Here is a 14,938-nt window from a genome sequence, read left to right as displayed (position 1 = left end):
GTTTGGGTGGTGAGTTTTGGGGTGGTTTTTCCTATTTATTTTCTATTTTTAAAATTTCCTTTAATGGCATATATTTCCTCACTATTGTAATCATTTAATGATTGTGCATTTTATTTTAAGAAAGCAATTTGATTGGGTGACGTCATAGCAGAACACTGGTTCAGGAGAGAGAAAGGTTTTTATACTCTCACACACAGCCACAGACAATAAATGCAAGGGGACTTTAAGGGTCAGGTCAACCTCACGGCATCTCTGCAGGAGGGCCCGCCCTTAGGACCTGCAGGGGCGCCGAGCCAGCAGCCACGCTTTGGCAGTAGGGGCTATCCTGGCCTCGTCCCTGTCTTACCTACTCTTCCTGTTCTACTCAATGCAAATTGTGATTTCATTTGAACTAACACCACCCCCCGCAAAAAAAAAATAATGTGTGTTGTTGGTGGGTGTGCCTTTTGATGGCCTGCCTCATGATTATTACTAGAATGTGGTAACAAAATCAGAGGCTGGGTTCAGCATCGTCGTGTGTCCTGCCGCTGGGCTGAAGCAGGCCTTGGAAAATGCAGGCAGGTTTACCTCCCATCAGACGGTGCGGCTCACAGTGGTAAGGACTTGAAGAGGCTCTGAGGTATGAGTAGGTGGCCCATGCTAAGGGAGAAGTGTCTTCTTTTTAAATATCCTTGCCGTTGGATGGATACAGCTCTGAAAAACATAGCTTGTACCTTGCTACATTTAGACCATGTTATGCTGATGAACTGGGTGTTGGCAGAAGGGGAATTCCTGGAGCCTCAGTGGACAGAGCAGGGCAGAGAAGAGATACAAAAGAGGAGAAACAGTGTAACAGAATTCTCTGATGGGGACTTCTTTGGTGGCCGCTGTTTATTCCAGGGAGAAGACTCTCTCTAGGGCTGTCAGTCTGTGAGAAGAGACCTACGAATGTGATCTGTCAGGGAGGAAAGGCCCCCAATGTGATGCTGTTTGCCCTCCCTTGCTCGGGTGGAAAATCTGTGAACAGTACGTGGCGTAGGCCACAAAATAGTTCCCTGAAGTGGAAAAAGCCTAGCAGGCAGTACATGAAAGATGCTTCACGAGAATAAAATGTGGCTGCTTTGAGATCGCGCATTCCAAGCCCGTTCAGACCGACTGTTTGGCTGGGAAACAGCCAGGTTATCAGGCATCAGAGAGGAGTCCTGAGGAGTGGGTGAAGACTGAAGCCAGCGCCGGTTCTGGCGGCCTGTCCCCGGGAAGCCAGGCAGGGAATCATCAGCAGTGTCGGCCCTGCAGGTAGCAGAGGGAGAGCACATTACCGAAGTCCGTCGACGAGTTCGGAAGCTCCATCTCGACAATGTTAGCTGTCTCCTCACCAGTCAGTGCCTTCGTGGGATCTTCTGCAGTAAGCCGAACGGAGTGTAAGCGACGCAGCCTTTTCCTCTTCCATAACCTGCCACCCCGGGAAAATGCTAGGAGCTTCCCGTGCAGAGGGGAAAGGCTCTGAGGGCTTCAGCAGTGTCACGTGAACGCTGATGTCCCCAAAACTTAGGGACGGATTGCGATGATCTGGGCCGCAGGGGCGTTCTCAGGGTCCTCTAAGGGAGACGGCCTCACCTTGTCTCCCTCGGTCACAGGCCCTGTGCCTGCCCTGGGCGTGCCGAGTGCCACCTCCCAGCTGTTCTGCTTCCTGTCGTCCACTTTCCTTCCGCCTCTTCCCCCCACCACCTGACAGAGGCCTGTCCATCTTTCAAAATCCGCCGTCCTGAATGCAGACTCCCACTCTTTCCCGGTCCTTCCCATTTTCACCGTCCTTCCTTTGTGACCCGTGTTCTTGTAATTCTTGTCTCTTCCACCTTTTATTATAGGCATGGCATATTTACTTGATCCTATTAGATTTTTGAGGTTTTCTTTTTTAAATTGAGGTATAATTTACATACAATAGCTCTTCTTCTCTCTCCCTGCTTCAATCTAGATATTTTGTCCTGACCTGCTTTTCCATTTACCCATCCTCATTGAGATGCAAACTGATTTTAAGCCCGTCTGCTGCATTCTCAATTCCAGTTATTCCATTTTTTTCCTCACAGAATTTCCATTTTATTATTTTTACAGTGACCAGTGCAGAATTCCTGAAATTCTACATCCTGTCACTTAATTTGATTATATTAATCACAGTTATTTTAATGTTTATGTCTGATGTTATTCTCCTTTATACTGCCAATAATTTTTAAATTACTTTTATTCTTAAAATATTAAAAAATCAGAGATGATATAGTAGAAATAAAAATGATAAACATTGTATCTGAAAGTTCCAGTAGCTGAGTCTCCGGTAGTTGCATTTCTCTTCTGCTTTTTTCTTTGTTTTGGTCCTGTTGCTCGGTCCCCCGGGAACTTTCCTTGTTCGCCAGGGTTCCCCAGAGGAGCAGAACCAACCGGGGGCGGGGGGGGGGGGGGGTGCATGTGCAGGGGGAAAGCAGCTGTGAGGAAGTGGCCGCCACGCTTTCGGAAGCTCATGAGTGCCGAGATCCGCGGTCGATAGACCGGAGGCCCGGGAGAGCTACCGAGGCAACTGCTGGTGCTGCCGCAGGCGGGCTCGAGACCCGGGAGGAGCGGATGTGTCTGTGTGGGTCCAAAGGCAGGAAAACACAGTGTTTCAGATCAAAGGCAGTCAGCAGGGGGAATCCTCTCTTATTTGGCCTGTTTCGTTTAGGACTTCAGCAGATCGGATGAGGCCCACTACCCCTGGGGAGGGTAGTCTGCTGTATTTGGGCTCACAGCTCGAGCATCCGCCCCGACGCACTCAGAATAATATGTGGCCAAATACCCGACTGCCCCATGGCCTGTCACATTGGCACAGAAAATTCGCCGTCACAGCTTGGCGAGGTTTTTGTTTTAACTGAACACCTGTTGTCATAGAAGAAAAGTTGTTAAGACAATACGAGGCTTCTGTTTTCCTCCAGGAAGGGTTGCTGTTGCTTGTGCCTAGCAGCTGTGGTAAGGACCAGTGACTGCAGTGCCATCGGGAACGGGCTAAGTCAGACCTGCCCGCGTGAGGGCTGGTCTCCTCTGGGGCATCACTTTCCAGAGTGCAGCCCGCCGGCAGGTCCCACTGGGAGCCCAGGGTGCTTTCCTCCTAATGGGCAGCAAATGCCAGAGTTTTGACACCTGAGCCGAAGGAAACTTCTAGAAACTCTGTCCAGCCTTTTGCTCTTTTAGCTGCTGCTTGAAAATTGGCAAATGCCGAAGAGGAGCTATTTCAGCACACCTCTCCGAGTGTCGTTTTTCTCTAGAAAGGTGGCCCCTCAGATCACCTCCGCCTTTGAGGCTCTCCAAGGCACTTTTAGAAACCACCTCCTCCAGCTTTCCTCGTGGTCCTTCGCAGGAAGATGGCTCTGCAGCACGCCAGTCTGCTGCCCCCACTCCCGCCTCCCCCGGCACCAGCCGTGGTGGCCACCTGGCCGCAGCGCTCCCAGCCCCGCTGTGGGGGAGCGTGCCAGTTTCACGTGCTGTTTTTTGCATGACCCGCTGTTTCCCCTGGGCAGTTTTAGAGTCTGTATTCCCACTGTTACGTTTAACGACGGTGTTTTCTGGACTGTTCACCCTTCTTAGTCTGGAAACTGGCGTGCTATAAAACACTGAAAATTTCTCTGGTGCCTTTTCCTCTTTGTCTTCTCATTCTTCCTGGGTCAGACCTCCCGAAATGATTCTCTGGATTTGTTGTAGTTTCTGTTGTTCATCCCTATTTGGTTTTTTTTTTAAGATTTTATTTATTTATTTTTAGAGAGGGAAGGGAGGGAGATAGAGAGAGAGAGAGAGAGAGAGAGAGAGAAACATCAATGTGCGGTTGCTGGGGGTCATGGCCTGCAACCCAGGTATGTGCCCTGGCTGGGAATCAAACCTGCGACGCTTTGGTTCGCAGCCCGAGCTCAATCCACTGAGCTACCCCAGCCAGGTGTTTGGTTTTGTTTTTTTTTCTTACTTGAATATGATGAACAGTATGGGTTTTTCCCCCCAACTGTGTCTTGAAATTCATGTAATTGAACTTGGATTTTAGCCTTCATGCAAATAGTTTCTGAGGTAATTTCTTATCCTGTGTTCCCTTTTTGCGGCATACTTTCTACGAGTTCGTGGCTCTCTCTCTCCACGGACAGCAAATTTTTGGATTTTGTAGCACTCGTGCGTAGTCTGTAACCCTCTGAATCCCTCTTTTCTGTGTAGTTTATGTTGATCTGGCTACTCTGAGGCTTTCCTCAAATGTCCGACGTTCCTTTGCTGTCTGTTCATGCGTAAGAAAGGAGCACTGAACGTCCTAGGAGGTTTTGTGTGGGCGTGAGCCTGGCCAGCTAGTCAGCTTCACTGCAGGGTGATCGGACAGGTGTCCTGGCATTTTTTTTTTGGCAGGGTGGCAGGGAGGCTCGTTCCCCAGCGTCATCAGCTGTATGCTTTTCTCTAGAGCTATTCATCTCTCAAAAAAAAAAATCCTCCGACCTCCTGCCTGAGGGCAGCACCATTAGCTGGAGCCTGCACAAGAGGCTGGGCTGGGCGTGCATGGCGGGTCCGTATCTAGCGTTTGGGCTTTCACGTAGCTCCTTTCCGCTGCCCACCTCTGTGTCCGGTGTGCCCAGGTCTGAAAACTCCCCATTTTTATACTGAATAAACCCCCGGTCCTGAGCCAGGGCTGGGAGGAAGAGTCGCCTGGGGGTATTGGGGAAGGCACTTATCCTGGGGGACTCACTGCCCCTCCGCCAGACTTCTCTTCATCGTCTGCCACGTGCCATGCGCCGTCACTGAGCACCTGTTCTGGACTTCAGCGCACAGAGAAGCTCTGCCCTCTCCAAGTGCAGTCTGCTAAGGGGAGATGGCAGTAAACCGAAAACTGCGTAAATCAGTACGTTCAAAGGTAGAAACGGAGTGGAAGCAAGATAAAGGGATGGGAAGTGCCGTGGCCCGGGGATAGGGGGCAGTGGTGGACTGTGCTGTTCATGTATTTAACATTTAACTTCAGCCTCACGGAAAAGTGGCGAGAATAAGAGTAGTGCATAGAACTCCATATACACTTGAGCCAGGTTTACTGTTGTTAATATTTAACCTCGTTTTCTCTGTCTCTCCCCCACTCCCGCAAGGAGGGTAGGGAAAGCAAATGTGTATACAGTTGGCCCTCATCTCTGGGTTCCGCATCCATGGATTCAACCAACAGTGGATCAAAGATATGCAGAAAAAAAATATTCTAGAGAGCTGATCCCTAAACAATACAGTGTAACAACTGTGTATTTGGCATTTACGTACATTGTTTTAAACATAAGTAATGCAGAGATGGTTTAAACTGTGGGAGGATGTACTCTGCTTGAGTCCATACCTCATCTTAGGTACTTCGTAGCTACATCTGTGTTTTCTCATCTAGGGAATGAGGAGGCTTACGTGGCATGGTCGTTACGTGTAATGAATGAGAAATGTATGTAAAGTGTACCCGTGTAGTTCCGAGAAGGTGGTAAGCTATCACTACTGCCACTATTCCAAGCACATCCCTACTCTGGGGCGTTTTGCTGTCTTGCTGATGGGTGAAATTGTTAAGGCAGAATATAAGATCTCAGAAAGCAAGCTGTTGACCATTAAAATAAAATTGTGCTTGCCATTTATGAACTGCATACATATGATTAAATAAGCTGAATAGTCTTATCCTAGCAAGAAAAAAAAATGTGTCCTTATTGGAGAAAAGGAAAAACTAAACTAGGATTATTTCTAGGTCTATGCTTTGACTAATAGCAACTATATCTTTGAAAGCTGTCTGGTTTACATTGCACGTTCTCTAACATGTCTTCACAATGTTAGCAATCACATAAAGGGAAAAACTGCGTGCTGAGTTTTCTTGTTTTCACCTTGTGCAGCGGGGAGGCACCCAGCCGGTACTGCCGCAGGCGGGCCAGCTAATCAAGGTGTCAGAGCACTAGGCAGCGTGGCTTCGTAATGTAGGCCTCGTTGCTGCCCCCAGAAAAAAATGGATGCATACGTAATAAACTATCTGACAAGTAAAGTTTATTGATGCTCTTTTAGATTTTACTCTTTGGGTTTTTTTTTTTTAATGCCCATTTAATAAAACAGGTTGCACAGAAACCACACCTGAACATCATCCCCTTTACCTCATGGCTGTTCTTTACATTGTTTCTTAACTTCCTTTCTGAAAATTGATTAACAATAATAACAGTAAACTCAGGAGTAAACATCAAAGTGCTGCCTCTCGCCCCCAGCAAGGCGCCCCCTGTAAAAAGCCCCCGTGTGTGGGTTTGCTTTCCTGTGCTATTCAAGGAAACCTGGTTGTGCTTCATTATCGGGAGCCGACCCCGGTAGGTTTCAGATGAGAATGTGAAACATAAGAAAATGTTTCCTTAGAGCAGAATGAATTGGCCAGCCCAGCAGTTCCCTCTTTAATGAGACAGTAACATAAGAAAACGTTCTGTCCCGTACACCGATTTGGAAGCCTTCTCTATGCAGCTGTGTTATAAACCTGGGTATATGCTTCCTTGACCTCGGTGATTGTTTTGGCCAATACATCGCTATACAAAGAAAAGAAATTTTTATTACTATGACTTACCCTATCAAATTTGGACTATAAATTTCACTGGAATTATTATTATGAGATCTAGGAAAAGTATACGTTTCACCCACCAGGCAGTAACTGTTGTTCTCCGAAGGCAAAGAGGAAACCCAGGCTCATCGACTACATATTAGTTGTGATCAACAGTATTTGGTCTGCTGATGTCTCTGAGGAGCAGTGATGCATTCAGAGTGCATATGAGAACTTGCCCGCTGCCCCGGTGCACTCCCACGACTTCAGCGTGCACTTGAAGTCTCAGTTTGCTGTTGATGCAGGTCGACCAGACGTAACCCTGTAGGTGCTCGTGTGTTTTAGGAGTTCCCCTTGCACGCAGTTTTGTTTCACGTGGGTCACAGTAATGGATCATGTGTGCAGAGCAATGGATTGCTTCCTCTTTCTGCCAGCTGGTTGGATCAGTCTGAATGAAGTTCCTTATTTACTGCGGGTCACATAGCCAGTATGGAGTCGGCGCGGTGCATTTATTCGGATGACGGTAACTGTGGTAACCATTTATGTTCTTAAATCGCTGAGGATATCTTAATAAATACCAGAAAGCCATATTTTGAAGTGAATAAACTTGAACCTAAATTGAGCAATGACTAAATTACCAGACTTTTTGGAAAACAGATCATTTTCCTTAGTTGATTTTTCTGGTTAATTGTGGATTGGCCATAGTGGGGTTGAGGGTGGGAAGCAAAACATTTATTTCTGACTTTCTCATTTAAAATATGTGTAATATGTTTTAGCATACTTTTCTGCTTTCATAAACAGATACAATACAAGTTTGGTTTTATTTCCCTAATGAAGAATTTGTAGCACAAGAGTCCTTATCTGAATAATTCCTCTTATCATCTGCAGTGCTGTTATAAACACAGAAGGTTCACGGGATTAGGACTAAATGTACTGACCTCATATTATTCCCTGGAATTATTTTTTAACCAAATTCTTGATAGTAGTTGGTTGGTTATTTCCTAATATGGTTAAAAGCCACCTGGAGGAGCAAATAAGATTGAAAGATGATTAAATTCCAATTAGTGTAGACTGCATTATTCAGTGACATCTACTTTTCCAGGTATCACTTAGAGGACATAGTTTAGGAAGATGAAAATAGGCAAAATTGCCTTTGCACTTTCAGAATAAAAAAGCCCAAAGAACACATGAGCCCCAAGGCTTCGAGTGTAGCCTTGCAAGCCTGGTAACTCCCTCTCGTCCACCTTCCCGCTCACTGGTGTGGAAGGAGCAGTAGGACGTGGCCGTCTTCATTGGCAGCAGGCGCAAACCTAGCGTCTCGTCATAGTGTAGTGCACCCCCTGTAGGGACGCGTGGTAACTTAGGTAGCCACTCCCGGTTATGGACGCTCATCTCGGCTTGCTAGTCCAAATGATTGTTTTCTAGCTTTCTCAGCTGCGTTTATTGAGCAATGCTTTTTTTCCCCAATGATACCTTATCATAAGTTTAATTCCTGTATATATTCAGGTCTGTCGTTTCTAGACTTTTTTGTTGTTGTTGTTCCCTTGAGCTGTGCGATCCTTTTCTGTCATACAGTTTTAACTGTCGTAGCTTCTGATCTGTGTAATGTTTCGTAGAGCCAACCCCCCCTCTTTCTTCTTCTTCAGAATTCCTAGGTTATTGGTACATTCCATTTTCCAGATTAACATGAATATAATTGGTTAAACTTCAAAATAGGGGTCATCGTTTAGTCATGTAATTGGGATTGAATGAATTGAATTGATAGATTAATTTAAGGAGAGATTTTGTATCTTTTTTGCAATAGAAGAATTAAAAAATACTACTTTGGATTTTAAAGTTTTTGTTTCAGTAAATGCTGTACATTACTTCTTAGGTTTGTGTTTAGCTTTTATTCTTAAACACCTGAATTTTTTAGATCCATGCAGTAAATACCGATAATTTTGCTTTCTCTATTTACAACTCATTTTTCTATCTCGTCGACTTTCATTGGGTTGGTAGTTCTGGGACAGGGGTAACACAACAGCCGGGGAATCTTACTGAAATGGAAGCCAGGCATGGTCGCTCCTGTTTTCAGACCCTTCAAAGGGTCCTCGGCCACTAGGACTGAAACCAAGTCCCGTTAGGCCCTCTGCTCCCCCTGCCGCTGCTGCAGCGTTGCTGTCCGCACACACCGTGCAGAACTGCAGTGCTGCTCCTGCGTTTACTTAACACACCAAGTGGGTTCCGTCACATGGCCTCTGCACTTGCTTCTCCCTCTCCCGGGAGAGCTCTTTTCCAGGAGTCTCCCAGCGCCCTCCGTGCTGCCTGTGCACAGCCCTTCACGGAGGCCTTCCCTAGGCACCTGAGCTGAGGCTGGGCCCCGCCTCCCTCCCCGCAGCTGCTGGCCCCTTCCACTACTTCGCTTCCTCCCCACCCCTCCCCCGCAGCACCTGCGACTTCCTAGCGCTCTGCATCTTTCACTCAGCACTAACTTGTTACCTATGATTACCTGTTCCTTAAATTGTCACATGGTTGTTTTAAAATTATTATTCACTTATTGCTATTTACATGCATGTTTTACTCATTTTATATCATGTACATAATTATTTATTATTTACTGTCAATTATGTATTATTAGTTATAGCTTTCTCAAACAAAAGATATTAAGAAAAGTGGGATGAGGAGGATACAAAAATACAAAAAACAGCAAGCACAAAATAAGATTTTATATTTACACAATTTTAGCTCCAAAATATTAGCAGTTATTTAAATGAAAATGTAGTAAATGTGTTACTCATGTTAATTAAAAGACAGAGATGATCAGGTTATATAAAAAGTCTATTCTAAATTTAAGGCAGGAAGTAAAAGGCAGGGAAACTTGTATCTTACAAATTCTAACCAAAAGGAAGCTGGTCACTATGTTAATAGCAAGCAAAAAATAGGCACTGAAGGAAAAGCATTACGGTAGAGCAAGCGAGTTCCTCTAGGTGCCGAAGGCCTCCCCTCCCGGGCAGTAACAGTCGACATCGGAAAGGAAGGCGGTAGGGCCAGCCGGCGGGCCGGAGGCCGCAGTGAAACCGCAGGGTGTTATAAACTAACTTTGTGCCATTACTCTTGGAAGCCTCACTGACGTGCACGAATCCCTAGACAAAGATAACATCAGAGCAGATTCCAGAAGAAACAGAAAGCCTGACTGATGAGTGGTTCTAAGTCGTTAAAGAAAATGAAGCCATCAGTAGTCAAAACATTCTTAAAATAAAACTCCAGGCTTCGCTGGTGAGCTCTATCAAATGCTTAGAAAGTAAGTCATTCTGTTATTTTATAAAATCCTCTAGATAAGGGAGGAGGAGAATAACGGAGGAGGAGAATATACTCTTGAACTTAGTTTTCTCAAAGACGCAAACCTTTATTTACATCCAAATCTAGAAAAAAGCAGTATATGAAAGTTACCAGCCATCCTCACTTACCAACACACTAAAGCCCTGTACCGAACATTAGAAAGCCAAGAACAGTAACATATACAGAGGGTGGTGAGGATGGTGGGTTTATCCCAAGAATGGAAAGTCAGTTTCACATGAGAAAATCAGTTGATAGTTCACCACATTAATAAATAAAAGGATAAAATCCACAATCATTCTCAATAGGTACAGAAAAGATATTTAATAAGATTCAGCATCTGTTTATGATTTTAAAAAGCAATTAGCAAACTGCAGATAGAGGAGATTTTTTTTAACCTTATAGAGCATATCTCTAGAGAACCTTCAGCACACATCACGCCTTATGGTGGCTATACTGAGATTATGTTTGAATTCAGGAGACAGAATTATTTCTGTTGAGCATTATATTAAGGCTTTGGCTAGCTCAGTAAAGTGGGAAAAAATAAAAGATACAGGGATTTGAAAGGAAGAAACAACTCTATTTGTGGATGATACAAGTATGGACTTAGAAAATCCAAGAGAATCTGCAGACAAGTCATTACAACTAGTGAAGGGCCTTCGTAAGTTTGCTGGATGCAGAATCAACAAGCAGACACCTTTTATGTCATATAAGCAACAGCCATTTAGAAAATAAATGAACATTTTAAAATATTCTATTTACAAAAGTATAAAAAAATAAGTACCTAATTACCTGACAAAAACTGTACATGATGACTACCTGTAAAATACATAAAACATTTTTACAGACACTAAAAATTTATCATAAAGGAGAACTATGCCATGTTTGTGGGTTGGAAACCCCAATATTGTAACGATATTACCTCTCTTCAAATTAACTTATAAATGTAGTGCAATCCCAGTCAGAATCTCAGAAAGATAACTGGAACCTGAAGAGCCAATTCCAAAATGCTTATAGAAATGCGGAGAGCCAAAGTACCCAAGGGGGCCTTGAAGAATGAGGTGGGGGTTTAACTTGCTCTCCCAGGTATCGCAGTGTATTGTAAACCTGCAATGAGTAAGTCCTGGTGCTCTCCCGGAGCTGGGAAGTAGACTGGGGAACGGATTAGAGAGCCCGGGAAAGGACCCCACACACCGGATCCACAGCAGAAGTGCCTCTGCAGAAAGGCAGGGGGAGGGCGGCCTTTGCACTTAATAGTGCCGGGACAATGGGGTTTCCAGATGGACAAAAATCACCTTTGACCCGTATCTCGCAGCACACATAAAAATTCATTTCAGGTAGACTGTGAACCTAGATGTGAAAGACTAGACCGGAGAGCTTTTGGAGGTATCGCTGGAGAACACCGGCTGCCAGAGAGCCCGCAGGGACTGGGGACGGTGACCGGCCTGGCTTCTTGACCGCAGCACATCCATCCCGGGGGGCTGAGGCTTGGCCGGACCTGAGAAGTCCGTTTCTTCATCATTGCTTTTGCTGCCGCTGCAGCTGGCATCAGAAAGCCTGTTCTCATCCGTGAGGCAGGACCGACCCTTCCTGTGGGCTCAGGAGGGCGGCTCCTTCTGAGCCCCTCAGCCAGGGGGTCTCGGCAGGGCAGTGAGAAACCCCACCTCTCTCCACACCAAAGACGGCTTTTTGTGAATCCACCCCTGTTTTACATCTCTCAGGTTTTGTTAAGTCCAGGAACACTTACAGGAGTAAAAAGACATGACGTTAGAACTGCCCTAAAGACAGTGGCAGAACTGTGAATTAGAAGGTGCACAGTCTCGCTCGCTTCGGCAGCACAGGTACTGAAGGTGCAGGACCAAGGCTTAGTTGTAGCGCCACTCCGGATGCTGAGAATGTTTTCATTGTTTCTACCTCTCATGTTCTTAAAGCACGCTGCGTGATATCTGTCATTGTTGAGAGCCAAGGAAAAGTGTACAGAAGTGGCTGAACGTTTAGCCGACAGATGTGACCAAGGACAAACAAGAAGACATGGCTAGGAAGAAGAGAGTCTTGCACAGTTTCCCCTCCAGTCCCTTTTCTCCATCAAGAAGAGTGACATGAAGGCAGAATCACAAGTGCTACCTGATCAAGTCCCACATTCGGGCAACGCCATCAAACCGGTTACAGTGAAAAGGGACCAGGAGACCGAGTCTATGGGAACCCACCTCTGCCCTCGGGTCCCGGTGGGGCAGGTGCAGTCAGCCCGTCCTGCCCCGCAGGAGGAGCGTGAGGGTGTGAGGGAGATGGTGAGTCCCCGATGCCAGAAACCACAGGAACAGACTCACACCGAAGTTAAACACAAACGAAGGCCTAAACCCGCGTTGTAGAGCAGGTGAGAGGTAGCGCTATCTGATTTCTGAAACATTTTGAGAGAGAAAAGATCTTCGTGATTTGAGGTTAAAGAAGGATTTCTTGAACGAGGCACCAAGAGCAATAACTATAAAGAAAAAAACTGTTGAACTCAACTGCATCAAACTTAAGAACTTACGTCCGTTAGGAAAAAAAGCAAGACTAACAAGAGTCAGCAGGCAGGCCAAGGACCGCCACGAGATAAAGGACTGGTGTGCAGGATAAAAAACAACTCCTGTGATCGATAAGAAAAGTAAAAAGACAGCCAGCCTAATAGAAAAGTGTGTCGGAGACTTGCGTAAGCACTGCAGAGGGTGTAGAAAATGTCCAATCAACATGTAAAAGCTGTTCAACACATTAAAGCCCCGGGGAAATACACCAGGTTAGCCATAATGACAAAGTTTGCCGGTGCCAGATGTGATGAAGACAGGTGAAAACAGGAACCCTCGTGTCTGCCATTACGAGGGTAAATTGCTGCAACTGCTTTGGAAAGCTGTTTGGGTCATCTGCTGAAGCTGAACATGCGGGTAGCGTCTTTTTACTTGGAGCTGATACAGTCAATGGAAATACATGCACATGTGCACCAAGAAACATGTATAAAAATGTTCGTGGCAGCATATGTACAGTGTATCTGGGCTGAAAACAACCCAAATGTCTGTCAGTAAAATAAATAAGTTGATGTATGTTCATACGATAGACAAGTATATTGCCAAGACGATCTGTTGCTGCGTGTATCAACATGGATGACTCTTACAGACAGTGTTGAGTCAGGGAAGTAAAAGGTGAAAACAGACTGCGCAATTGCATCCAGATAAACTTCATGAACAGAAGGAAGTTAACTGTAGTATTCAGGGATGTGTATCAGTCTGCTGGAACTGCCGTAACAAAGTGCCACAGACTGTGTGGCTTGGACAGCTGACACTTGTTTTGGGGGCTGGAAGTCCCAGATCAGCACGCCCGCACGGTCGGTTTCCCGTGAGACTTCTTCCAGGCTAGTGGACGGCCGCCTGCCTTCCCCCTGGTGTTCCCCAGGCCAGCAGACCTCTTCTTTGTGCATGCCGGGGAAGACAGGGCCCGCTCTCCAGGGCCTCTCTTTATCAGGATACCTGAGCCTATCAGCCCCACCCTTACGACTTCATTTAACTTGACTATCTGTCTCTACGTACAGTCACACTGGAGCCCTGGCCAGGTAGCTCAGTCCAGTTAGAACATCAGCCAGATGCACCAAGGTAGATTTGGAGGAGATACAGTTCATTCTGTGGTGGGATGAAAGGTATTCATGTAAAGCAGAACAAGGAAGTGATTATAATGTTAAGGGAAGGTAAACATTGACATAAAGCAAAGTGAGGAAGGCAGGACAGGGTTGTGACTGGAAGATGCCCTGCTGGCCGTGTTTTGTTTCTTGACTCACATAACTTCCTTTTATAAACTATTTGTTAAATGTCACGTTGAAATTTTGTACGCTGTTCAGTATGGGATACTTCACAATTTTAATTTTTTTTAAGCAGTGAAACCATTGCACTCATTCTCATTTCCTCCTCTGCAGTCGGTCAGCATCGATGATCTATTCCATTTTTGTTACTCTGTTGTTGACTTGTGTTCCCCATAGAAATTGTTTTTATATATGTGATAATTATTTAAATATTAATACGCTAAATAATGGTAAATTTCAAAATGCTTAGCAACACTCTTTTTTTCTCCTGGAGTATTATTAGAATTTATTTCCTGATATTCTGTGAAATTGAGTTGAGATTATATTTTTGTCCTCAACCATTTTCCCGTGAGGAAGAGATTTCCAGCCTCACTTGTCCTTGGCCTGTTCAAGATTCTCCTCGGTTGGTAGGATTAAGGAATAGAGGAGCTTTTCAAAAGTGGACTGTCTCCAAATACAAACAATTGTGTTAAATGCTGACTAGAAATAGAGTTTTTATGTGGCTCTACTTCTGATTTCATTAGTGAAATCAAGTTGTTGTAACTACTGAAATGGTGTATTAATTTCTACTTTCATCCATCTTTCGAGGAGTTATGAGTTGCTGTCACAATCAAGAAGTTGCCCAGGCATCTGATTTCCTTCTCACCCTGAAAATTAACCCCAGCAATTCAAGGGGCATCCTTATATCCCGCCCAGATTGGCTGTGGGCGGAGGCAACAATGGGTGGCGATTCCTAGTGTGAACAGATCTTTACACACATTCTGAAACCCAGGCGTTTGCCACTACTGTATAAAAGAAACAGTGGAGCAGCAGGTTATCCCTTAAGAAACTTCTCATCGAAATATGCTTTTCTTGTAGATAATCCGCGCCTGTCTGCTCTTCCCGACAATTGAGCGAATGTCCGAGACGCCCAATGGCAGGATCGCCACCCCACTCCTGTGCTGGCTCCGGTATGCCCTCTACGCCTCCAGCTACTTGCTCCTGAAGCCGTGTCCAGAGACGGTCAAGTCCTGGCTCATCAGAATGGTCCTTCAGAGGATGAACCTGCAGAGCGAACACTCACTCCTGAGTCTGTTGGAGCCCTTCTGCCTTGGTAAGTGCGCGCGTTCAAGCACGCACAGGCCGTCCTCTTCTATCGGAAGGCACTAGGAGAGTAACTCAGACAGTGGGTGAACAGCAGCCGAGGGATCATTTGTTGGATGTTTTCCCTTCCAAAAGTTTAAAGTGAGAACTAACCTGAGAATAGAGCGGGGGCAGTT

General features: G+C 45.5%; 1 protein-coding gene across 1 annotated transcript in view; it reads left to right on the top strand.

Moving 5' to 3' along the window:
• Positions 1-14,938, top strand: part of LDAH (lipid droplet associated hydrolase) — a 74,861-nt gene that overhangs the window by 34,476 nt on the left and 25,447 nt on the right. The window contains exon 5 of the mRNA XM_028516300.2: positions 14,538-14,772. Within this exon, the coding sequence (XP_028372101.1) occupies positions 14,538-14,772 (235 nt within the window). The remainder of the gene's footprint in view (positions 1-14,537; positions 14,773-14,938) is intronic.

The sequence above is a fragment of the Phyllostomus discolor genome, chromosome 6 (assembly GCF_004126475.2).
Source record: "Phyllostomus discolor isolate MPI-MPIP mPhyDis1 chromosome 6, mPhyDis1.pri.v3, whole genome shotgun sequence".
In the NCBI taxonomy this organism is placed as follows: Eukaryota; Metazoa; Chordata; class Mammalia; order Chiroptera; family Phyllostomidae; genus Phyllostomus; species Phyllostomus discolor.
This window is presented reverse-complemented; position numbering and strand designations above follow the sequence as displayed.